General features: G+C 44.4%; 2 protein-coding genes across 3 annotated transcripts in view; both read right to left on the bottom strand.

Annotated features, from left to right (window-relative positions):
• The window catches only part of rpl9 (ribosomal protein L9), a 337,328-nt gene that overhangs the window by 12,976 nt on the left and 297,847 nt on the right, over positions 1–26,505 (bottom strand). The gene's annotated exons all lie outside the window — the stretch shown is intronic.
• Positions 1–26,505, bottom strand: part of pax5 (paired box 5) — a gene marked incomplete at both ends in the record, with an annotated part of 49,766 nt that overhangs the window by 2,132 nt on the left and 21,129 nt on the right. For both annotated transcript variants that reach the window (XM_079279543.1, XM_079279544.1), the window contains 5 exons: positions 582–668; positions 3,132–3,233; positions 8,479–8,611; positions 17,374–17,474; positions 23,896–24,021. In XM_079279543.1, coding sequence (XP_079135669.1) covers positions 582–668; positions 3,132–3,233; positions 8,479–8,611; positions 17,374–17,474; positions 23,896–24,021 — 549 coding nt within the window. The remainder of the gene's footprint in view (positions 1–581; positions 669–3,131; positions 3,234–8,478; positions 8,612–17,373; positions 17,475–23,895; positions 24,022–26,505) is intronic.

Here is a 26,505-nt window from a genome sequence, read left to right on the forward strand (position 1 = left end):
GCGCCGCGCCTGTTGACTTTTATTGCACTGTCACCCGCTGACCGTTTCACCTTTAAACGTGACCCCCGAACATGTCTAGTGGTGGATGGTGCTGTGACATCTTTTTTCAGGTTGTCTACATATAAATATATGTATTGCTCATTGTAGTCCGGCAGATTACTGCTCGTGGCATTTTGGTTCAGTCTTAATCGTTAATGTAAAGGTGAGATGAAAAATAAAAAAGAACTGGTCAACTTCCTACACAATAACTGATGAAATCCCCACAAATCCCGATACGCAACACTGATAAATGTCGGTTAATCTGTTCCTTCCATTCTCTCTCTCTTCCCGTTTCTTCGACCCCATTCACACCCCAAATTGCTTCTTTTTTAAAACATCCTTTCACAGAACCATTAGTGTGTCTATGCTGTATTGTACTGTACGATACAATACAGACAGAAATGTACTGTAATGGGAAAAAAAACGGAACAGTGGAGCATGAAAGATACAGCGTAGTACAAGAGAATGTTCGAGAGGTTGGGCTGGGAACTGGGCTGTGAGGTGGGATGAATAGGAAATGCATTGACATGGGATACACCTACCTAATAAACTGGGGTTGGGAAATCTCCAGGATTCGTTGTATGTGGGATACTGGGGATGGGAATACGGACTTCCGGAAAAATCTCCACCTGAAAGCAAACACAGAACAAGAAAACAGCATATTTACAAACAGCGGAGGTTGAAGAGGATGATTCTGTTTCTTTGACTTTGTCCTTGAGAAACAGGATGCCAAACCTGTTACTGTGCCTTGTTTTTTGTTTTTGAGCAACCAGCCTTTGCTAAAAAACAATGAAGCTGAAGTTGAGAGCTATCCAGGTGTTTTTTTTGTATTACTGTCTTACGAATGTGTAAATGAAGTTGCAAACAGAGACCTGAAAAAGGCGACCATAGGTCAAAGTATCCCGTTTTTTTTTTTTACTGCAGTGGTGCAGCTAGAATATGCGTGCTGTATAATCAGGATAGTGTTACAGTAAAAACTGTTAATCAGGTGCTGAAGTGCTTTGACAAGCGGCGTGTTTTGCACCTCATTAAAAGCTTTTAGTATCACTGCAGGCTTCACCTCTCTGGAACACGACTGCAACGCTCATGTGCGAGACGACTGCGTTAGTTGGTTGTTTTAAAATGACAAAAGTTATCATTTTGGTTTGGAGGACTTCTTTTGCTCACAGCGTTGAGCTTCGACCTCCCGTTTGCTTTCAACGGAACGGTTTGCAGACCGAGTGACTCAAAGAGGAGATGTCAGTGAGACTGTAGCCGTCCTCTCGTTCAGTGGATGATGGTGTAGCTTTTCTCCCTCATTTACTGCCTGCTGTCTGGGGTCTGCTGTTCCTCTTGTCTTCCCCTCCCACTCTTCCCCTCACCCTCTTCCTCTTCATTTTTCTTCCTCGTTCTCTGGCCCACCCGACTACAACCGCCCCGTCACCCTTCACATCAAAACAACATTCTTCCCCATTTCTTCTCCTCTATTTCTTTTTTTCTCGACATCTCTCCGCTGACTTGCTCTCTTATTTTTTTCACCCCCCACACTCTTTCTTTCTTTTTCTCCTGAACCTTCACTCCTCCCGGGGGGGATCCCTCTCCCATAGCTGACAGTCACAGACCCTGATACCCCCCCCATCCCTCCTCTCTCCCTCTCGTTCTGTCGGTTCTGCCTCACTGCTCCTCTACACCCCCTCTGAGTGTCAGCCCCCCTGCTGCAGCGAGAGAGAGGGCGGGAGAGAGAGAGAAGAAGAGCAGCAGAGGAGAGTTGCTTGCTTAATGAAGGTATGATATTAGACAGAGCGAACAAAAAAGGAGGATAATTTGCCCGAGAAGTGCTGAGATAAAACACGGCGAAGCAGGAGAGAGCAAAGTTGGGAGATTATCTCCTCCAGTCACTCTCGTCGGCTCAAAGATTCAGGCAGCTTTGAATATTCACTGAGAAGAATTTAGATGTGGAGACTGGTAGAGTGTGTGTGTGTGTGTGTGTATTTGGATCTACAACCCAACAAGTTTTCCTTTCATCGCACCATTCTTTGTGTGTGTGTGTGTGTGTGTGTGTATGTTTGGCTGCGTCTGTCAGGTGGGGTCGGGATGCGGTCTCCATGGCATCCCTGGGTGCGAACATCCTCCCCTTGTCATCGCCGCGGTGACGGCGGCATGTCAGGTTGTTTAGGAGACAAGGGGAGGGAAAGAGAGAGAGGGGGTCGGAAGAGGGGCAGGGGGGGAGGCTCAGGGGTCTCCCTTCGTGTAGCTCGGTGTCAAGGTCGCGCACACACACACACCCACACTGTCAAAAACAAACACACGCGCACACAAACAACCGCCTGCCAGCACACACACGGAGAGATACACACACAAATATGCTGTCAAACCTGAGGACGGGACGGGGTGAGCGCAGGGGGACAGGGCGACAGGGTTACCCGTCTTTGGACGTGCTGTTGCTACATGTCCGCAGAGAGTGTGTGTGTGTGTGTCACAGAGACTGATGATTGGGAATACACAGAGACAAGAACTTGTAAACAACAGTGTTTTGACTTTGTTTCAGCACATTTTGTGTTTCACCCTTTTATTTCCCTGCAGTGTGCTTCACACTGACCACGACCACCACTGCAAGACTGAGAGAGAGAAAGAGAGAGGGAGGACAAGAATGGCGGTCCAGGATTGAAACACAAAAGCGGCGTGGAAGGCGGAGTGGAAGGGAATGAATGAATTAGTCGTGGGTCACTGGTGATTCTCATTAAAAACAAATTACTAATGTTGAGGAGGGACAGCTGTGCTACTGTGGCTGGTTTCTAATGATACACACACACACGCACACACACACACGTATAGATGCGCACACATGCCGCCCCCTGGGAACGCTGTCAGCCATAGTGTAGACAGACAAGAAGGAGGAAGTGGCAAAGCTAAGTACACCCCCTGAAGACACACACACATCCAGTGGGAATTCGAACAGATACTATGTACAGTTATCCAATCTGCTGAGATGACGGGTGGTGAGAAATGACAGAATTACTGTAAAGGAAAGGCAAGTATGAAACTGTTTGAGTAAGTGTGTGTGTGTGTGTGTGTGTGTGTGTGTGTGTGTGTGTGTGTGTGTGTGTACACACCAGGTACCATGCCGGTGAGGGACGGGGTGGAGTAGCTGCCCTGTCCGGTGGGAGGAACGTGAGGAGGGTAGCCTGGCAGAGTGGTGCTGGCTAGGTCTCGACCTGTAATCACACACACACACACACACACACACACACACACACACACACACACACACACACACACACACACACACACACACACACACACACACACACGTTCCTGCTATCAATATTAACATCGATATTGTCGTTGTCGTCATATTGGTGCATCCTAGCAGTTCTGCATGCAAAATACACCAAATACACCAAAACCCAAAGACATTTACTTTATTTACCAAAAATGCAATAAACTAGATCATCAAATTTTAAAGGGGCTCTAACCATTGTGCTTCAAAGTCGAGATCAAATGAAGCTGTTGATGATCTATTAACCCTTTTAGATCACATCATCGGTCATATTGTGCACGTACCTATTTAGCAATAAATGCAAAACAAAAACCCATTTCTTCGTATTTTATGTATCAACAGTTTCAACCAACAATATCATGACATCCATCCATCAATCAATCTGCAAGTTTTAGCATCAAGGGAGGTGTGTGGAGCCACGGCCCTCTGTAGCTCCGTATATCGCACTCATGGATGTAAGCCTGCCCACTTCTTAGCGGACCAATGGATTTGAATCAAATCCCTCTTGTAACTGTACAACTCTCAAATATTCCGTTTCACTGGGGAACACGTCACAGTACAGGAGCTAACGACGCTCTGACTTCTGTTTTACTGACTGTAACAATTGTTGATCAACAAAACAAAAACAATAACTGTCGTTCTTTAGTTCAACGGCTAATTGATTAATCGACTGATTGTTGCAGCACCAAATCGAAGTTTTACATGAAGTGTTTTTGATTTCTGAATTCCGCACTGTCCCTCTTCAAATTGTTTGTTTTAATAACATTTGTGCAGCATAGGAACCATAAAACCGGTTTTAACAATAGTGTGGCATAGACTATGTTTACATGCACACTAATATTCCACTATTATTCCTAATATGACACTATTCCAGATTTGAGATGGCTCATGTAAGCACCATATACCATTGGATATTCTGAATGAGGTCTTATTCCAAATGGAGCATTTTCCGATTAAGACATGTGATATCACGATGATATTCAGGTTTTAGGAGCATTCTTTGGCCATGTAGACAGTGCATTGGGAGTACGCGTCTCAACAGGGTATTTTAAGGAACTTTGCTGTTTACAACCAGCTCTGTGCGTTGTACACAAACCAACTAGCCAATAGTTGGTAAAGCTGAAATAGAGATGCATGCCCTAAAGAAAAACTCACATTCCTGGTCGGAAGAAGAAAAACACATTTGGTGCATTTAAACGTAGTCACTGTCAAATGAACTTTTAGCCTACTTTGGTCTAACTGCCATAGATACGGAGATTACTGTGACCATGCAGAAGTTCTGAAACTGGTCAACACCTCTCCTCAGAAATGGACTTTTAATGCAAAAAAGGTTCAAAACTAACTTAAATGTAATCTATGACTGATTGTGCAGCTAATTTGCCGTAGCGGACATTCTGACGTCACAGCAGGAAAAGCACAGGTGTCATCAATAACATCCACGATAATAACATTAACATTGAAGTGTCCCAGTGAGCCGCAACAATGACTCGATATCTAAATCTAATGTCTAAGTGTCACCTGTAAAACTCTATAGCTCACGCAGGGCCATTACTGTGAAGCTAAGGCAGCAGCACATTTAGGATGTCCTCTTCCTTTTGTTCTTTCTTCCTCATTTTCTGTCCGCAGACATCTATTCATTTACACCCCCCCCCCCTCCTTCTCCTCCTCCTCCTCCTAACCTCTTCTGCCCGTCACTTGGTGGATAGGATATATAACTGCATTCGACTACATGACAGTGTGTCAGCCAAAATCATTTCTCTATGTTTGCCCGCAGTAGACATTGGGAGTGCGTGGAGAGGGAGCCCTCCATTCATCATCATCACACACACACACACACACACACACACACACACACATGCATCGACGCCCTCCCCTCCCCACCCCTGCACACACACATTTATCATCATCATAAACAGCTCAGATGCTAACACCATCAATCCCATTCACTTCCCCTCCACTTAACCACCGCTAACTAACTGAGAGGAGGAGAAGCAGGAGGAGGAGGAGATGGGAGAGGGAGAGAGAACATGAGAAACACGGAGAAGGGAAAGGTGGTGTGAAATGAGACGGAGACAACAGGGACGACAAAGGCGCAGGAGTGTATTTAGTTGCTTTCCATTACATCCTGGTCGATCAGCTAATATCAGCTCATAGAAAATGTATCAAACTAAGCAAATCATTTATGTCAGCCAATAACAGAAAAAAATTGCCAAAGATATTTGAGATCATTTAGAAACCGTATTGCCAACAACATTTTTTTTCAACTTTAACATTTTCTGTTCAGAACAAATCTTAGTCGCAGGTCAGCCATGCCAGCAGCTCTGTGAGGCTATATTTAGGCACAGTGGTGCTTTCAGCTAAATGCTAATTTCAGCTAAATGCTAATGTCAGCTTGCTCACATGCTTCTAATGATGGTGCTAAAGATTATGATGTTAAGCAGGTATAATGTTGATCATGTTCACGATCTAGCGTGTTAGCAACACAAAGTACAGCTGAGGCTGATGGGAATGTCATTACCTTTTGCAGGTATTTGGTCATTAGAAACGTTACATGTCTTACATGATGGCAGTGCAAGATTAAAAGTTAAAGTTGTCAAGCATTTTACTCAAAAACTGAAATGGTAACCTCATTGTGGCGCGAGAGGAAAGGTCAGAGGGTCACCAAAGTCATTAGGATTCACTCTCCGGGGACCACGACTGTCTGTACTAAATTGAGATACTTCAGTCTGGTCCAGGCGGCAGCCTCTGGGTCTAAAAAGTGAAGCCAATGTGGAAGTGCATTAAAGTTGCATTCTTTCTACTGGCCATCAGGGGGCGACTCGTCTGGTTGCAAAAAAAAGTCTGATTGTATAGAAGTCTATGAGAAAATGACTCTACTTCTCACTTGATTTATTACCTCAGTAAACATTGTAAACATGAGTTTATGGTCTCAATAGTTTCATGTCTTCTTCAATACAGTATGATGTTCCTTTAGTAAATGATGGTCCAACATAGACCATAAAGCAGGGTATGCTTTAGGGTGGGGTTACCTTGTGATTGACAGGTCGCTACCACGGCGTTGTCCGGTCTGGGAGTTGTCTGTGTTTTCATCTTATCTTATTTTAGTATGTGTAACACTTCTGGTTGCAAAAAGCCAAGCTGGCGAAAGGTAAAATGACGAACTGGAGGCTTCAAAATGCCACCCAACACACCAATGGGTGACGTCAAGTTGACTACGTCCACTTGTTATATACTGTCTATGGTCTGGACCAAAGCAGCGGAACGACCGACTGACATTGGCTCATTAGAGCCATGCCGATAGTGTTGCTAAAAAAAACACTTCAGGGGGAAAAAAGACTGTCGGCTGATTCGGCTTTACTGGAAAATAGAAATAACAATCGAAGCGAACAGAAATTGGAGAAGAGATGATAAGAGGAAAAATACAGGTTACTAATCAACCGAGGCTCCAGCATCTCATCCGCTCCCATTCCTCTCCTCTTCACTTAATATGTGCCTCTTCACCTCCCTCCCTCCCCACTAGTGTTTCTCTCCCACAGATCCCCTCTCTACTCCAGCCTCCTCTGTCCCTCTCCGCCTCCTCTCTCCTGTCTTGGCGTAGTAAAGTTTTTCTCGCTGGTTGACGCGACAGCGAGGCATTAGTGCAGACGGGCTACTCATCCGCTCAGGGTCAGTGCACAGGGCACGGAGGAGAGGGAGGAAGAGGGGAGAGATGGACTCTCCACAGCCCAACTTAGAGGGGGCAGACAGGGCCAGATCCTCTGAGGTGTGTGTGTGTGTGTGTGCGCGCCTCTGTGCACGCAGTGTATCTGTGCATATGTATGCCAGTTGTGTTGATGTATCTGTTCTCCACAGCTTTGCCGTAGAGGTCAACGAAACAAGTACAAGTCTCCTCTCCGTGCTCACTCGCAGCTACACGAGCACACATCCTCTGCCTCCCTTTCTCTCTCACCGTCTCCCCATCCAACGCTTCCCCATCAAACGGCCATCAGAGCAACATATGTCAAACCTGGAGGGAACCAACGGTGTACCGTGTGTCTCTTTGCGCTGGAGTGGACTGCGTGGAGTTCAGGGTAAAGCGGAAAAAAGATTTGGAAAGGCCTCAGAAAGGAAGGATTGAATGTGTAAATGTTGCTCCACGGCGTGTGTCCAGAGTATCGGCACGTCAAGGGTGCAATAGCATCGCATCGATCACGCAGACGTGTGATCCCCTAGAGGGAGCGCTATTCTGAGGAAAAAAGCCGGCATGGAAATGCATGCATACTATTAAGAAGCTGTGTGTGTGTGTGTGTGTGTGTGTGTGAATATGAATGTGTGTGTGTTTGCATGCATAGGCAGAAATGGATTTTTTTTTTTTTATCTCTTTCCCTTTTCCTCTGTCTCTGTCTCTCTCTCTCTTGACTTGAGCAGGTAATATTCCTCAGCGGTTTCAAAGGGCACAAAAAAAAGAGCCCATTCCCAGATATCCCAAATTCCCAGCTCTATGATTCCCCTCATTATAGATGGGAACAGTCGAAGCCTTTGCCAAGTGCTCCCAGGTCTGCTCTTAATTAACCACTGCCTCTCCCGGGCGCCCCTTAAATGGAGACGGCGGGAGAGACGAGACTCTCACTTTCCCTCGGTCATTCCGCCTTTCTTTTCCTCCTTTCCTCTGGGCTTCTCTCCTCTCATGAGATCCAAAGCACTGATGTCTTTAAACAGGTTCAATCACTTAGAGTCCGTGTAGCTGCTGAGGTGGACTTAAAAGGCGTTTGGCTGCAGTGTGTTTGGAATGTGAATTACTGTACAGACCTGTGCAGTAAAGGCTGGAGTTTTTCCAGTGGATTTATGAGTAAATTCTCTCTTGCATATATTGATGTGGAATTACTTGTGATCCCACAGCCAGAGCAACAAAATGCATCACACCAGCCGCAATAGATTCAATTAGCTGCACACTTGCATCTCATCATTATTTTGTAGCATAGCTTCCCTAAATGGAGGCTTGAGATTTAACATTCTCATTTGATTTGGTTACAAAGTAATGTATCCAGACTCAGGTGTGTTGCCAAAAAAAATCTAAAACGATATAAAGAAAAACGTTGAAAATACGTCTTTCTTTTCTTATGTATAATTAGATCGAGTCTTTAATCAGGTAACAAAAAGTCTAATTCAGAGTGCAAATATTGGTCGGATGTCTTTCTTACCTGGGACGAGTGAATAGGACTGTGGACCCGACACGCTGGCTCCTAACTCCGCCCCTGCACCGGGATTGGCCAAGCTGTTCTTCATCTCATCCAGTCCGCCGGCTAGCGAGGCCATGGCCGAGTAATCTGACGTCTGGGCCGAGACAGGAAGTGGACAGAGAAAAGAATAGAGCAGAACAAATCATGAGGCTTTCTGTTCCATACAATGTGAATATACTGCAGCGCGGTTGCTTACGGATGTGATCAATCCGTTTGTGATATCCTGCTACATTTTCCAACATGCAGCCCCTCCCTCATAGTAAAGAAGCTTTACACACACACACACACACACACACACACACACACACACACACACACACACACACACACACACACACACACACACAGACAGAGAGAGAAACATACAGAAACACACCTACAGTTGAGAGTTTATTGATCTGTTTACAAAGACAGGGATTTACTGTACAACTAAGTCCAACAGTCTATAACCACAGGATCAGCTCCCTCTTTCTCTTCATCTCGCTCACCCTCGCACACACACACACATACATACACACACACTCACACTGTGGCATCGCATTGGACCATGGCTAACACAAAGCCTCTTGTCTCCCCAGGTACCAACAACAATAAGAACTGTGATCATCTCAGCACACGTACGCACAGTCTCCCAGTGCACTCAGCACACACGCACACACACGTGCACACACACATACACACTCTACAGAAGGTAAAAACCTATAGAGAAGAGGAGACAGAAGCGACAGAGCAATATCTTTCTTGTTATCTGTACATTTGTTTTATTCTCCGTGCAAACTCTCTTGAGAAGCTTTAAAAAAGTAAAAGCTTGAAGTTACAGTTCAAATCAAAAAGAGTCAAAATGCATGTTTTAAAAAAAAAAACATAATAGTATAATTTGGTTCATCATACGGAGGATGAAACTGTGAAATCTTTGCAAGTAGAAGATAATAAAGACGTTTTTAATTAAATCTGTTAAAGGATTTTTTGTTTTTAAAAAGTAATTTATTTCGTAGTAACTGATTTCACGTGTGCCATACTTACTCCACAAATTTAGGAAAAAATAAAAAATCACATGACAAAGCACTAAAAATATAAGCCTGTTCATGCAAAATAAATGACTAAATATAACATCTGTTGTCTGCAGTACAATGACGATCATGACCTTTGGATGAAGCGGGATCATGGATCTATAACAGCCTGGTTAGCCTTCTCTATCACTCACCCAAAATGCAGACAGATAGATGGATAATTGAAACTGTCCGCTCACCTGTGTCTGACCCGAACACCGAGCCAAGACCCATCCATCCTCATCTCTCCACCTCATCTGTGTGTGCGTGTGTGTGTGGTGATTTCGAGGGATGCTGTCGACACTGATGACCAACTATATATAGATTAACCACCGATTCTCAGGGCTGCTACACTCATGATGGGCAAATTACCTGCCTGTGTGTGCGTGTGTGTGTTTATTGCAACGTGATCTCACAGAAATACGTGAAATGACAGCACATCCTCTTAACAACCCATAATGTGACGGAAACAATTTAATGTTTCGGCAACAAAACTATAAGGTGGTTTGGACTTCATGTAACCTTCCACGTAGCCCACCTAATTTAGAAGAACATTGAATTTGGTTTCTCATGCACGAACATCGGCCTCCTGGGTCATATGGTATAGAAGTCTATGGGGAAATGACCCTACTACTAGTTTATGGTCTCAATCTCTAGTTTCAAGTATTCTTCAATACAGCATGATGTTCATTTAAAAAGTTATGGTCCATTTAGAGTCAAAGAGACCATAAAGCAGGGTATGCATTAGGGCGGGGCTACCTTGTGATTGACAGGTTGTTACCACTGCGTTGTCTAGTCTGGGAGTTGTCTGTGTTTTCATCTTAGAACTTCAACCCTTTCACAGTGTGTTTTCAGTTCATGAAAGCCATGAAACTCATGGCTTCAAAACAGCAGTCCACAAACCAATGAATGAAGTCAAGGTGTCTGCGTCCACTTCTTATGTACAGGCTATGATCACAACCAAAGAGATGCACAAAAGCGGGGCGCTCACACTAGTGGTGTAAATTGCAAATCATTTTGCTCATTTGAATTGTTTTGTTGAATTTAGCTCAAAGATACATAGTCGGTGTCGATGTAGTTTTGTCTTTTCTCTAAGTTAAGTGATCACAACATTCTTGTGAATTACTTCCACAATGGCTACGACTTAATTTGTGCACAAACCGACAGAAAACATTTTCTACTTTCCCTCATGTACTGGATCCACTCCTCTTTTTTTGTGTGTGTGTGTTTTCATCTTAGAACTTCAACGTCATGCGTGTGTGTGCGTGTGTGTGTGGTGGACGAGGTGAGAGTTTTGCACTGACCCTTTTAATACCTCTGCATCTGTGTGTGTGTGTGTGTGTGTGTGTGTGTGTGTGTGTGTGTGTGTGTGTGTGTGTGTGTGTGCGTGCGTGTGCGCGCGAGGGTACACTAATGACGTCAATCAGAATTTCCTTTAGGTGACGAGGTGAGAGTTTTGCACTGACCCTTTTAATACCTCTGCATCTGTGTGTGTGTGTGTGTGTGTGTGTGTGTGTGTGTGTGTGTGTGTGTGTGTGTGTGTGTGTGTGTGTGTGTGTGTGTGTGCAGGCGTAAGTGTAGGCGTGTGTTTGTGCTCACTGACCTCTTAAACACCCCTGTGCTCGTCAACACACAACACAACCACTGGACTGTGACCTGCCAAATAAGAGCTTACCCAGTACACTACACAACACACACACACGCCCCCCTCTTTCTCTCTCTCTCTCTCTCTTTTTCTCTCTCCCTCTCTCTCTTTACAGTTCCGACACATTTTTAAGCCGTCTTTTCTCTCTTAACGCCCCTCTCTCCCCCACTTCACACATCACACCTGTAGTTTGTTTTTTTCGTTCACCCAATCATACATGCTATCCCTGCACCCCTCCTCCTCCCCCATCTTGGCCGCCCTCTGTCTTATTATAATGGTGTCTAATGTGCCCATGTAGCCATGTAGATGGGGGCCAGGCAGCAGCAGCGGCACAGGAGAACGGGGTCTGACGTGGTAATTGGCCATGATGAAGTTTGGCCAGTGGGGTGACAGGCCCACTAAGGAAGATGGATCATTCTCATTCGGCCCCGTAAATGTTGTCAATTCCACCGCTCATACAGCGCCATCAGCCCTCATCAGAGGGGGAGGGACGCAGCTGCGGAGGGGCTGGGGTTTGAGGGGGTGGGGAGTGGTGGAGGGGGGAGTTGTACGTACAGGGCAGGATGGAGGGTTACATGGAAAGGTGGCAGTGGGAGCTGGACCCGGGGCAGGAAGTCACAGGCAGAGAGAAGGGTGAAGGAATGGATGCAAGCAGTATTCATTTCATTAATGAAAACTATGATCAAATATGTTCGTCAAAAAGCTTTTGTTTCATGACTAAGACGAGACGATGAAGAGACGGCACCGTCCTTAAACGCTAACTGCCACTACATCAACATGCAATATTTTTGACAGAAAAAAGACGAAACTAAAATGTTGTCGAATAATAAAAACCTTTTCTTTCAAAAAGTAAATATATTTTAGACAGACTTTTTTTTCAATGCAGTGGTTCAGTTTCCTTTACAGCATGCGACTACGCCAGCACAGAATGAGCACTCGGGGTAAGTAAGTAACTTGCTTAGGTTGAAGTTAACAATAGCCAAAAGGTACATAATAAGTAAATACAAAAGCTGTATGGAAACGGAAAAATTTGGCAAAAAGAGTTGGTGTGCTAAATGGATTTTGGAAACACCTTTGTGGAAAAACGTAGAGACTTAAATCCCATTAACGTACGTGACGTTGTGATGTTTCGGTTGTCTTCTCGGATTGCCCATACCGTGCGAATGCTCATCATTTTTTCTGGACAGCATGAAAGATTGCCAACACTAGCTGACACGAAAGAACAATTAAAACTCGCCTGATTGAAACTAATTCCTGAAGACCTCGCTCCATTTCTCTCTCGTAGATGGTTAGATGGCCATGGCAACTTGTTTTGTTTCCCTGTTTGCAACCTCTACTCTGTTTAATTGCGGATTACAGCCATTTGTAAAGCGTAGCCTTTACCGCCAACCTCTGATTCACATTTATTTTTTTGCAACATTTCAAACGTTTGCTGGAAATTATTTTGCCAGTTGAATTGAAACACAACAAACAGCAACAACAGGGCATGGGAAAAAGGAAACAAATTCATTTCATAAATTCATGGAGGATAGAAAGAAATGTGTGAAGAAAAAAAGAAAACAGGTTTCTTTTGGGAAACAGACCAACATTAGCTCTGCCTTGACACAGTGTGCAGAGAGCTCATCCGGTTAAAGGTTTGAACTGGCTTTTCTGCAACATCTGCATCATCCTGCAAAGTTGCAAGCAAGCGCACAAATCCTGTGTTCCTACTTTGTAACTCCAGCAGTGTATTTGTACTCTTTATCTCATGAACACCATTGGGACGGAGTTGTAAACTCCGTCCCAATGTGCAGTGTTTTGCCGTTTGATAAGCCGTCACACACCTTGTGTTTTTATTAATTAACGCAGTCCAGTTTTCTGTCTAAACGCCAGGAATGGTGTTTGGTTAGCTTCTGTTGTTTGACATCAGTTGTGCATAGAGGCCAGGAGTGTATCACATCTGCCATATTGTATATAGAAGATTTGCATTTTAGCCTCTGTAGCCTCAACACGGATTGTTAAGAACAGGAAGTGGACTGCATTGAAGCACGTATTCTTCTAGCCGATGTTTTGTTTCAAGATGTGCAATACATAAATGCTACTCTCCCATTGGCTTGTTCTTGCTGTCCGCTTCCTTATATTCTCCATTAACAACAAAAAGGTGCTGAGCTAACAAGTTACATCCCAACGATGGACAATTACCACATATCTGAACATTACAGTGTGCGGCTGTAGTTTTCTCTCTCTCATCCCCGTCACTCACACATGGGAGGTTGGTCCACTGAATGAGATCTGGGAAGGTAATGGTTTGGTCCAAATTTCACATCAATAACAGATGAGCCCTAATCGACCCTCTGACACACACACAGACACACACACACACACACACACACACACACACACACACTCAGAGAGACTGGTCCCGTTGGCTTGCACCATTTGCATAATAGTATTTCCCTTTCTCTCCATTCCCCAAATAGCTCCCGATTTCTCCATTTCTCTCTCTCTCTCTCTCTCTCTCTCTCTCTCTCGCTCTCTCTCTCTCTCTCTCTCTCTCTCTCTCTCGCTCTCTCTCTCTCTCTCTCTCTCTCTCTCGCTCTCTCTCTCTCGCTCGCTCGCTCTCTCTCGCTCTCTCTCTCTCTCGCTCTCTCTCTCTCTCTCCCTCCACATTGTCTTGTGTACTCCTGATGGAAAAGGGCTTGGCTATAAACAAATACAATTCCCTCAGAGGCCCACAAACTGAGACAGGGATTGTGGGGAAGGAATTCATCTGCGCTCAAACTGAGCATGGCAGCAGTGGGGAGGGTATTCATTTCCCGACAAGCCAGATGGACCTCAACTCTGGGGAGAGGCTGTAGTAGTTCATACGTTTTGAATGACTAATCGGGCTAACATTTCTCGTTCATGTATAATTCATTGTTTTAAATTTTGAACTTTGAAAAATAATATTGTATTGGTGGTTAAGGCCTATTGAATTTTGCCATAGTACTACTGAATACATTTCAGTGACACAAAGGATAAGTGGAAGGCTAGTGATATTCAACATTTTTCTTGTCAACAAATCTCATAATAAAACTGAAACCAACAATTAATTGATTCTACTAACAAGTGTTGTCCGTGAGGCCAACGTCTGACTGTGTGTTTAAATAGCGACACGAAAATGTGAAGTGCTCGCCAATATTACGCATCAAAACTATTCATACCAGCAGCGATGAGAATTTGCAAACACTTTTTTCAATAAAAGGCTAAAAGTACCAACTACCAGGATCCTACTGATCCAGAGCAGCGTCTGGCTTTCTTCAAGGTTGAAAGGAGTAACACAGTTTACTGTCTTGGTTCGGACCACAGAGCTTCTGTGTTGTCGTACATTATAGTGTACATTTTGAATTTGTCCGTTCAGCACAACGTGATTGGTTGAACAGACAAATCGGCCTTGCTCCGAAAAAAACAGCGTCGCTTTTTCCCAGCTTATTGTTCGCATTCTCTGTGGAAGCAGCTGTGACAAAAACATCAGCTGATGCGCAAATCAAATGATGACATGATTGCAATGAACATGTCGTGCATTTTGAGTTTTGAGCATTGTGCTGCTTTCGGTAATACTCACTAGAGTACAAAATGTGTATTCATCCACGACTGAAAATAGTCCCCAACAAATACACATTTTCCTCCTGTAATGTTTGTCAAAAACTGCAGTGCTCTGTTGTTTAGGAATTGACGGAACTTTTAAAAAATAAATAAAACTATACTGTGACCTGCGTTGAAAGATTTACACTCACGAATAGATCGGGCGTAGGGCACTTATAAACCGTACTCGCGTGCATTATGAGTCTGTCAGCCTTTTGTGACCAGTTTAACCATCTCCATCCTTCAGAAGAGCTCACATTTGACATCTCTGCTTCTTTTTAAGCTTTTTGGATGAAAAGACCGACAAGGACTTTCTCAGACTGGTTGTTGCTGGGGTGGGCATTTGGACCCAGGGCAGCATTGGTGGGTGGGGGGCTCCGTCAGCCATTGCTGATTTATCACCTGGGTAATAGGAAGTGATTGAAGGGAAATTCAAATGAACTCTCCCTGACAGGCACACATGCAGACACACGTACGAGCGCGAGCACACACACAAATTAATAGTGGGGCTTAATAGACTACTAGGGAGAGAGGGGAAACAAGAGCCAGAGCGGGAGATGAGATAAAAGGTTTGGCTTGTTAGGGAGGAAAGCTAAAGAAAAGGTCTGGGACTAACAGCAGCAAAGAATGGTGACGGATGAAATAAGATTTGCTTGTGAGGAACGTGAGCAATTTTACTTTTTTTATCTCCTCAAGTAGGATGACGAGTCGGGAAGAAGAAATAATAAATGAGGCTCGTGTTTCAGTGCAAGAAGATAATGAGGAGGTTGAAATGAACGCTGAAATTACAGTATATTAGTATACCACTATAATATACTGTCGGCACCTGAAATAGAGCCACTTGCACTTCTATTCTCTCTTGCGCTCCGTCCTTTTTCACACACACGCACACACACACACACACACACACACTCACAACCTCACGTCAAAGACATAGACAGCGGGGCCTGAGTATAGACCTGGCATCTTTCACGAATGTCAGTCACAACACAACGTGACCTTCGTTGACCATAACCCCGCCAGCACCGCCTCACACACACACACAGACACACACACCTCACACAGACCACAGCGGCTGAGCTGTAGCTGTCAGGGTGTCAGTGTGAAGGGTATGACTGTCAATCATTCCCTCTGGGACATGCAAGCTGGGAAAAAAGGGGGGGGGGGGGTTAAGGGGTGGTCGACTCGACAGGATGAGAGAAGGAAGCGGAGGTAGAGGGACAGATAGCGATGGCAATTCGTGTGTGTGTGCGCCTCTTTGTAATCACAATGCAGCGTCCCTAAAGCCAGTTTGACCCCCGGGGGCGACCCGCAGTTTAAAGCCCCTGTGCCCGACCCCAGTGGCTTGACCGGGACACTGACCTATGAATCATGGGTATTATAGTCTTGAATTGCAGTCTATAGAGCTACTAGAGCCAATCCCTGTCGACCTCTCGCCCTGTGCCACTCCACGCCCCGTGTTGGTCGGAGGGAAGTGAATGGGCGAAAAAGCCAAACTCTGCCCCAGAGGTCTAAGGCTGTAGCCTGCATGTGGCTCCATATACTACCACTCCTCTTGTGTGTGTTTGTCCTCTTGCCCTTGACGTTGGCTGAATAAATAAACCTGAAGTAGGGATATCTTTAAAGAATATTCCCTTAATGCTGACCGCAGGGCTGCAGATTAGAAGTAAGAGAGAAAAAGGTAGAGAGAATACAAATGCTAGCTTGTTGTCATTTTGTTATTCCGCGTGCTACTTACACCTGTCTATTCCGCTGAGGTTTACATGAACTAAACTGCTGAGAAAGGGCGGGAGGTCAATTTAGATGCAACATTAAGACAAAAATCTCCCCCCTCCCCTCACGCGCACACACATGCACACAAACATGCACGCACGCAGCACATTCCCAGAGCTCCTTCGTCCCTCGTCCCCAAGCAGCAGGAAGTGAGGTCACAGCAAGAGCCGGGTCAATATGCTCATTAACCCCTGCAGTGTATCTGGATTATAGGAACATCAATAGGCCTGACTGGGTCTCTGCTGCACCCATCACAATGCTGATCAGACCACAGGGAGCTCACGCCGGTCTGTCAGACTGACGGCCAAACACAACGTGATGCTGACATTTTCAGAGCGCTCCGTGAAAAAACCCAGAAAAGAACCAGAAAAAAAATCGATTAAAATGAACGCGATGACTCTGCATTATGTCAGAGGTATAATTAGGAGTATTTCATTTTGCAATCTGACTGATTTCTTCAAGTTTGACATGGCATGGCAAGGCATAGCAGGCAGGACAGGCTGTTAGCTAAAAGCAGAGACAAGCATTTAGGATCACCAAGATTCGTTGTGTATCTGTTGGTGTATGTAAGTTAGTCTTAAAGCCTGCGTGTGTTTTTAATGTGAGGTTTTCTCCTGCATTAGTCATGCTTTTCCCGGTCCTGATGACCCCTCAACCTGCTCCCAAACTCAGCCTCAGCCCAGAGCCTGCATGGTGCCACGCCCTTACCTTGCCAATGTCAGGGATCATATAGAGGTCAGAGCCAGACTGGATTGGACAGGGTCTCTCAAAGAGGCGGTCCAATACCTCGATCTGCTGCGGTGAGAACAGCTCCCCTCTCATCTGCTTCCTGAGGAAGTCCCGCCCACCATGGCCGTGCCCGTTGGCCAGCGGTGACTCCTGCAAACCTGCAACCGAGAGAGAGGAGTGAGGTTAGAGGAGTTGTATGGCGGGAGATAGAGAAGCGGTTTAAAGAGGGTTTCGGGAGTCTGGCGTGCATAATGGAGGGAGAAAACTAGGCACAGATGATGCAAACGGTGATGGGTTGATAAAACAAATCGCAGAGGCAGATGTGGAGGCTGACGTTTGAGCAAAGCATAGACTCAAATGAACCCCAGTGAGCTGATTTAGGACTTTGTAGATTGTGGAGACTCAGAGAAAATGCTTTACAAATGCAATCCATTACCAAGCATACGCCGTCTCTCATTCTTGATCTCTCAAAAGTACACCCTCGCCTCTCATATAGACACACCTGTCCTCGTGTCGTATCGCACATACACACACACACACACACACACACACACACAGACACACAAATATATATTGCTACGGTATCAGTATTAGACTGTGAGCTCTCGTATCCTGCAGTTATTGCGAGGCTGAGGGACTGAACGAGACAATTATAAGAACTCTGAAGAGTCGCGGCCCACAAATGATTAGAAAAGAGAGAACCAGAGAAAAAAGATAAAGAGAAAAAGGGGATGAGGGTGAAAATCCCCCGCTATAGAGCCAATTCATCACTCCAAACCGCTCCTGAGAGCCTATTTTAGTCCTGGGGGTCACTGTGTGTTTGGTGTGTGTGTGTGTGTTGGGTGTGTGTGTGTGTGTGTGTGTGTGTGTGTGTAAAAGAGAGTGTGTGTCCGGTGGCAGAGGGAGTGATATGACAGACAGGTGGAGAGGGGGAAGGGTCTTCAAATATATAATTATTTTTCCCATTTGGACAGAGAATACAGATCCATTTGTGCCAGACTGTGATCCGAAAGAAAAAACAAAGAGTGATGTAGAAAGACAGAAAGAAAAAGATAAACAAACTCAAACTAAGGCTTTACGGCATATTGCCACATTGGACATTAAAGATAGGGCTCGGTATCGCTACTCAATAGCTTTAAAGTATCGACCTAACAACCCAGTACCAAGCAGTATCAAAACTTCTGGACAGTTTAAATCGAATACAATTTTTAAAAGATCAAAATCACAGCAGAACCAGAGATATTGTCTGGTGAGCTCACTTCTTTCCAACCCCCTGATTTTTTAAAATTCATGAACTTTTAGTCAGCAACCACAACCTATGCTGACTCAGGTGACATCACTTGAGGCAGTTCAATAAAGTGTCGTTCGTTGAATTCTTACCACAGTTAATTTGCCTTCACCACATTCTTTCCAAAGCTTTTTGCAACAGTTTCTAACATTCAACATTCTTGTTCAGCAATGAGGTTGAGCGGTCTGAAGGTTGGACAGGATGTAAACAAGCAAACAACAACCGTTACAACAGATTGTCTAAATCATTCAATTGGAGGGAAAACTTAAAGAGCACACCTGACGTGTCAGTAATAATCGCTCCATTGCACAGGAGATGCATGTGTGCGCTCAACTATGACAAGTACATTGGGTCAAGGTTGAGAAAGAAAGAGGCCAACAGGCAGTTTCTGTGCTAAATGAATCATTTGCCTTAGTTTTCTGTAGTTGGCAAACCAACCTGTATTATCATCTGACTGCTCATACTGTATGTCTTTACCCATCGTACCCACATCTTACAAATAACTTGTCATATGCAATGTTAATATTACCAAGAGGAATAATGGTCAAAACTATGACAAAAAGAACCAAGTTGTAATAATGGAGAATCATCTTTTAAATGGTAGATTATCATATTTAACCACATGTAAATCTACAATTCCTCCGCTGTAAAATACTACTGATTACTGGTTGCAAACTGTATTTTCCCAGTTTTAGTGGTAACCTCTGAGAGTTGATGTCATTGGCACAAAGGGTGTTTTTCAGTTCACTCCAAAGACGTCTAGCAAACCTCAAATCATGAAACCGTATCTAGCTGCTAACAAAAACAAACCTCACACTCACACAGTGCTCCATAACTCACAAACCCTCGCCGTACCTTTTCAGTACACAAAACCTCTTTCACCCACTCTCTCACAAACACACTGCTTGATCATAATCTCTCTTTCTCGACCATATAGTCTCTCTCACACACACGCAGATGCTGGGAGCAGTGTGAGTGTATGGTCCAGGTCTCTTGGTGACAGACCAATCAGGGGGGAGATAAAGCCAGTATGATGCTTTAGCCTGGTAACCCACGGCGACCCATTTAATCCCACCGGCCAGTCCCCATGATGGAATTCAATTGATCAATCATGTAGCTCTGATGGCACCATTTCAGCCGGCTTATTGCTTTCTGCTTTCTCGCCGTCGCACACAAATACAAGCACACACACACACACACACACACACCTGAAGACACACTGTAAGACTGACCCGAGTCTGTCTCGACGGAGCACCCGCAAAGGACATACAGGGAACGAAGGAGACGACAGAAGCCACTGTAATCTAGCAGTAAGAACAAAGCTTTTACTTATGATAATCAATATTGTCCATTCGTCTAATGAATGTGTGTGTGCGCCTCTATGTTTGTGTGTCTGTGTGTGTGGGTGGGTAGCTTGATATCCGGCTGGTCTCATTGTGTCCATGGATGGGTAAAGAAACTCATTGCCGTGACGGGTTAAACCCTATTCACTGTCGGATACACGCACACACACACACACACACACACACACACACACACACACACACACTCACACACACACACACACACTCACACTCACAGCTGCCTCTATCTCTGTGAGTCAGTCTCAGAAGGGAAGCGCTTCTCTTCCCTCTTTTTCAGAGCAGAACAAAACAAACAATGAGCCCTTATTGTTCTCTCTTCTCTGCCTTTTTCCTCTCTCTTCCGCCTTCTCTGTCTCCCTCTTTTGCTCGCTCTCTCTCTCTCTCCCGCTCGATTCTCTCTCTCTCCCGCTCGATTCACTCTCTCTCCCTCTGCCTGCCTTTTCCATTTTTTTCTGACAACCCAGGAACAGTTGAATTATTAAATCCAAATACCTCAGAGAGTTAGATGGGTTGTCACCTGTTTGTGTGTTTCAGTGCATGTTCTGTGTGTGCATGTGAGTGTGTGTGTCTGTCTGCAGGGGGTAGGACACCACCAGTGTGCATCTTTTTGCACTTGACATAGATTATCATACTGATAGGACAAGGGTCGTAGGTCTGACCTCACAGCCCCAGCGTACTTGTGTGTGTGTGTGCCCCATCTAAACTCCAGAGATCAAAGTTTGTGCGGGGGGGGGGGGGGGGGGTACTGAGAGGAACTCAGGGTGAAGGGCGGAGCTCCCCTCCCTCCTCTCCTCCGTCCTCCATCCTTTGCTTAACCCCCAGCGTCTTTTATCTGGTAAGCTGCTGCATGTCACAGTGGATGCACAAGGGGGTAAGAGGTCATCTTGGCATTCTGGGTAAAAATATTTCTTCCTCGTGCAAAAGGGAGTTTTTTGTGTGCATACATGAGTATACTTTTCACAAGAAACATGCCCTGTCTTAACCCATCTGTACTGAACCTCATATCCATGTTGGATACACACACATTCGCGCGCACACACACACGCACACGGACACAGCCTAAGAGAATAGGTTAAGATACAATAGTCCCCTTTTGGCCCCACAAGTCAAGTTCTTCCATTCACTCCCATTCATCTACATTTCGCCCTCAGTCACCCCCAACTTCCCCTCTCTTTGGCTGGGGGCACAGGTCACCGCAGGGCTTTACCCCCACACACTCCTCCTGCCGACACACACACATACACACACATGCCATGATCCCGCCTTCCTGTGTTCCCATCACTTGCGCAGCTGCCATTTCTATGCTTGTTACAACAGAAATAGAAGCTTTCCTGCACACATGTTCATATATATACTGTATACATGATACGATGTCATGTGATATGATTATGATTTTATACTCGAGGGCACTATATGGTTTGAATCCAACACTTCGTTAAACAATAATATATATATAATGTACATATATATTCATCATGATTTATATATATATATATATATATATCAATATGAATTATATTCACCTGAATGGATTACGTTTTACTCCACTTTGAGTTCATAAGAGGAAACAGGTGCACTTCTCCTGCACCTGTGGTTCTTATGCATTCTTTTACTTTTTTGTTCCAGATTTTGTTTTTGGGTAACACGTTAAGTCGAGGTCTGAACCTTGTCTGATGCACATCAAAGACACTGTAACTGTCTCATTGCTGCATATGTATCATATTCACATGGACTGAGAAATAGATATAACAATGTCAGCGTGAGAAGGCTGTGTGATGCTTGGCCTTCTGCGTGACTTGTGTACGTCTCTTTCCTCCTGTGTACAAACGCTCGTACCGACAAGCATTTGGGCGCGCGTGTGTGTGTGTGTGTGTGTGTGTGTGAGAAGCTTTCATCACTGTGTATTTGTGTATGTGTTTGTCTGTCCATGTCAGCGCATGCTGTTCCCCCCTGTCGCCCCGTGCTACGCGCGTGTGTCATTATCCAGCGGGGGCTGCTCTAATGGAAGCTGTGATTAGCAATGCTGTTAATTAGACCACAGAGCCGACCGTGCAGACCTCTGCCACGGAAAACACTGCAGATTAAGAAAAAAAAACACGGGGGCTGAAACGTGACGCGGAGCGACACAACACTCTGTGGATGCTTCAGTGAAAGGGGGATTGGTACAGTATTTTCCGATAGGAGTTGTGAAACACGAGGTCCAGTCGTAGTAAAAACCAGAGACAGACCACACAGTGCAGCACGTCATGCACACAGAGAACAAAGTGGAACAATAATGCCGCTAATTAGATAACAGAGCTTCGGCTTCAGCTGCAGATTCAACCACAGTGTCTGTGTTGTGTCTGGACATCAGAGCACACATAATAGAGTGGGATACATTTGTTTAAGTATACGTGACTCGTATTATTCTCGTCAATGAAATATGGCTTCAAAAGAAAAGTAGAGACATTTTGAGTTGTTATAGCTAGAGAAGCAAAGCAACTAATAGCACTGAGGAATAATAACAACGAAGAAATCCTAAATTGAGCCATTACTAATGTAACACCGTGTGCTTTTCATCCTATGAAAGGTCAGTGGAAAGGACAGCTGTAGGTCAGTATTAAACATGCTCTGGAGCCACGAGTCAACTTTCCATCCAATTTACGTGCAAATTTAAATTAAATATCCAGAAAATCTGCAAAAGAATTACACTGCGTGTTTCCATCCAGTACGCGAATATTAGCACCTGCGGGTGCATTGATAGAAAAAGCTGATGAATTCTCCAATCAGGTGACATGAAACCATTGCAGGGGCGGAGAGAGTGCAACAAGATGACGTGATCAAAGGAGCTCCAGACGAATGGTGGAAAAGGAAAAATGGCATTTAAGTTTATTTCATGAATCAATTTGAGGATGGTTACTGTGACCTTATGGGTCCGCACGGATCTGACCAGATTTTTGGTCTTTTTGGTGGAACAGCAACAAATGATACACTCAGTAAAAACTTTTTACTTTTATCCAATTTGTGGCATTTATACTTTTTCTTTTTATGTACATCTCACAATTATTGAGGGACACAAAACAAGATAAACTTTGATCCAACGTGTGTCCAACTATTAGCTACCGTGTGTGTGTTTTTATGTGTGTGTGTGTGTGTGTGTGTGTGTGTGTGTGTGTGTGTGTGTGTGTGTGTGTGTGTGTGTGTGTGTGTGCAGACCTAAAGTCTTTGTGCTCTGCTGATAGGTAAGTGGGCCGTATCTGAGCATGTCGCACGCTCAAGGTGCACCTGGGATTCATCCTGGAACCTGCTGGAATGTTTTGGAAATTCATCAGCAGTGGGAAAAGGACCCCATACTGTATCTTTGTGTGTGTGTGTGTGTGTGTGTTCGAGACAGAGAGCGAGAAATAGCCCCCAGTGGCGTTCTGTCACCCCCCCCCCCCTCGCTCCGACATCTGGTCCTGTCTCATTTACCGTAGGAGACTGTCTGTTTGATGGCTTTTTAATGCCACTGACACTGCCACATACACACCAACGAGCATGCACACATGTATGCACACACGCAAATATACATACAGTCCTAACCCCCCTCATGTGCACACGCCCTCATTAACATGCATCCAGCATTGATCCGGTGTGACAGAGTCTATGATCGATAGTGCATGCATAAACTGACTTCTCAGGTAGCTCTCCGGTGAAGCACCTCTAGTAAACAAATAGGGGGTTTCTGAATGAAGATCTTTGGTTTAGAACTCCCATACACACACATCTGTCATTGATCCGAGTTCTTTCCATCTGGGCTCTCCGTGTTGGGAGGGAACGGAGGGGGTTCTGAGCCTGTATGTGTCGTATATTTTGCAGTTGAAAAATGCCATTACCATTGAAAAAAATGAAAATACAATGACGCAGGCAGGCGAGGTAAACAACTACACACATATTCTTTTTGCTCACCTTCGTCCCTCTTCCTCTTGCCCACGTCAGCGGCTGAGCTGATACCAAGAATGCCACTGATGGAGTACGAGGAGCCGGCCGAGTCGTTGGTCACTGCCGACACTTGTGTGGCCGCCACGGACGACACTGCAGACAGACCACATGACCATACAATTATATATTGGGGAAAAATACAAGTAAGGTGGAAGAATAATCACATATCGTTTTAGATTATACCACACTTTAACATCCGAAGCGCTGTCCCTCGGAAAAACGGCTAAAAATAATATCAGGTACCAAATATGTATCAGGCACAGCTCCTCGACCAGAAGGCTTATATATCTGGTCTCTGTTGAAAGGCAAGAAGCTAAGGAATATGACTCCAGTATAAGTAAGTATATTTCTATTCACATTCCAGCGTAAATGGAGCATGATGCAATGAACAAAAAAAAACCAGCCATGTTACAAATAACATAAACATTGTTCATTCAAAAACATTGAAATATTAATAATCACAATGAATGTTGATATATGACCGAAAAGCTCCATGATATTCAGGCAGATAAATGGAGACTGCCAGGACCCGCAGTGCTTTTTTGAAGTTATTCATCTGAGCAAACTGAAAACAATGACATAAGGCTTGTTGGTGTGAGTGCTTCGATACAGCCCCCACCAGTTACAAACAGCCAGAGCTCCCACCAGTGCAAGTCAATCAAACTTGACTAAGATGCTGCGACTTCCCATCGGCCCAAGCTTTACTGTAAAACAACATATACCATGGTTAAATATTTTGGCAAGAACGTAGATGTATGTCTCTGTGGTTGTAAAATGTGTGCGACTGCTTCGTTCCCCCGTTAATAGTAAACATTGTGTGTTTTGAGGACATTTAGAAAACTCTGAATTTGTAGTTCCCACCGTTACCAAGTATACGGAAGCCGAGAACTGCCGTACAAGCAATCTTCTTCTTCTGTTTTGCAGTTATCTCGAGATCACAAGTTGTTTTTTTTATCATCTCGAGAAAACAAACTTTGTTATCTTGAGATTACGAGGTAATTAGGAGGTGATATTTGTACTTTATTGATAAAATACTTTGTAATAAGACGCAGTTTGGGCAACATACAGTTGGTTTACGGATTCTGAAAGCTGAAGACTTCAGGTTCTCAAAACAGTATCACATGCATATTTATATCAATAGACCATCTTCCACCGCAACCTTTTGGAACTACACCATATCGGTGAACCCGGTACCGGCTCTGTCGGGCTAAACCCTCGAAATTTAAATGTAACATCCCATCTCATTAAAAAAATATACATATACATTGCTCACCTGATTAATTATGAAAGTGATCATTACAATTCTTAATATAATTCTCAAAATGAAAACAGATTGTAATAAATAGTATTGCAGCCGAGATAAACTGGGTCAGTTCTTGCTAAAGTAGATTTCAAGGAATTCATGCTGGACTTTTGTAGGAGGGATAAATACACAGGTGGCTGGTGCTTCTACTGTAACGCACCTTATTTGGGGCTCATATATAATAAAGGTCACCATTAGCCCAATAGCACTTCTTCATCGATTTAAAAGCATCTTAAAGAAAGAGTAGTTCCATCATATGACGTTAAACAGATGAATAAAATCATACTGCATGACCCTGGACCTTGTAGCTGTTGTTCACTGAAATGATGCAACACATTTATTGTTCTTCTTACTCAAAGTGCAACTTTCTCATGTCTTGATTCTGTTAATTATGATACGTTCACAGACACAAAAAGCTGCGTGAAATCCTATATTTCTCTCCCTAAACTCAATAAAAATGCACTTTTATCCTCTAAAACCTTTACTCAGCAATAAAGACCAAATTGAGGCGTGAGAAAAAGAAAAAGAAAAGCCACAAAGGACAGGAGTCTGTGTGTTGCCCCTCGTTGTCTCTCCCTCTAATCTTCCTCCCTGAGGGAGACAAGTTCCTCGCTGGGCGACAAAGCGACATACTTTTCACCGCTTCATTGACACACACACACCGACACACATTCTGCAGACAGACACAAACACACGCACACACCGAAAACATACAGTCACTCATTCCTTGGTCCCTTATCTGTGCCCGTGTAAGCGGACATGGGGTTGAGTGACAGTACGGTATCCCAGGAGGGACAGAAAGGTGTGGAGACAGACATCCTAATCCTCTCTCCCAGCAGACCCCCCCCAAACACAGAAAGACAAGACCGAAAAGGGAGTGGAAAAAAAAGAAACGATAAACCAGAGGATCAAGGTCCCTTCCAGCCGTTACTCCTTCGCTGACGACAAGGAGAGTATAATGAATGCATATCCCTCCTTTTCCCATCACTTGATTTAGCACTTCAATTATCTGATTTTCCTTTCTCTTTCTTTCACTCTTTTTTTTATCAGACGCAACGCTTTTATTCCGCAAATCCAAATGTTCAATTTTCCGCATGGGAGTGGGACCCATTTATCTGTGTAATCTGTAAGCGTGTGTGTGTGTGTGTGAGTGTGTCTGGGTGCATCTGGGTGTGTGTGTGTGTGCTAAATGTGTGTAAAAGGCAGGAGTCAGGGAGCAGTGTGTGTGAAATTAATTTAGATTAATAGACAATGTGCGATTATGAAGATATGAG

Source organism: Melanostigma gelatinosum, assembly GCF_949748355.1.
Source record: "Melanostigma gelatinosum genome assembly, chromosome: 11".
NCBI lineage: Eukaryota > Metazoa > Chordata > Actinopteri > Perciformes > Zoarcidae > Melanostigma > Melanostigma gelatinosum.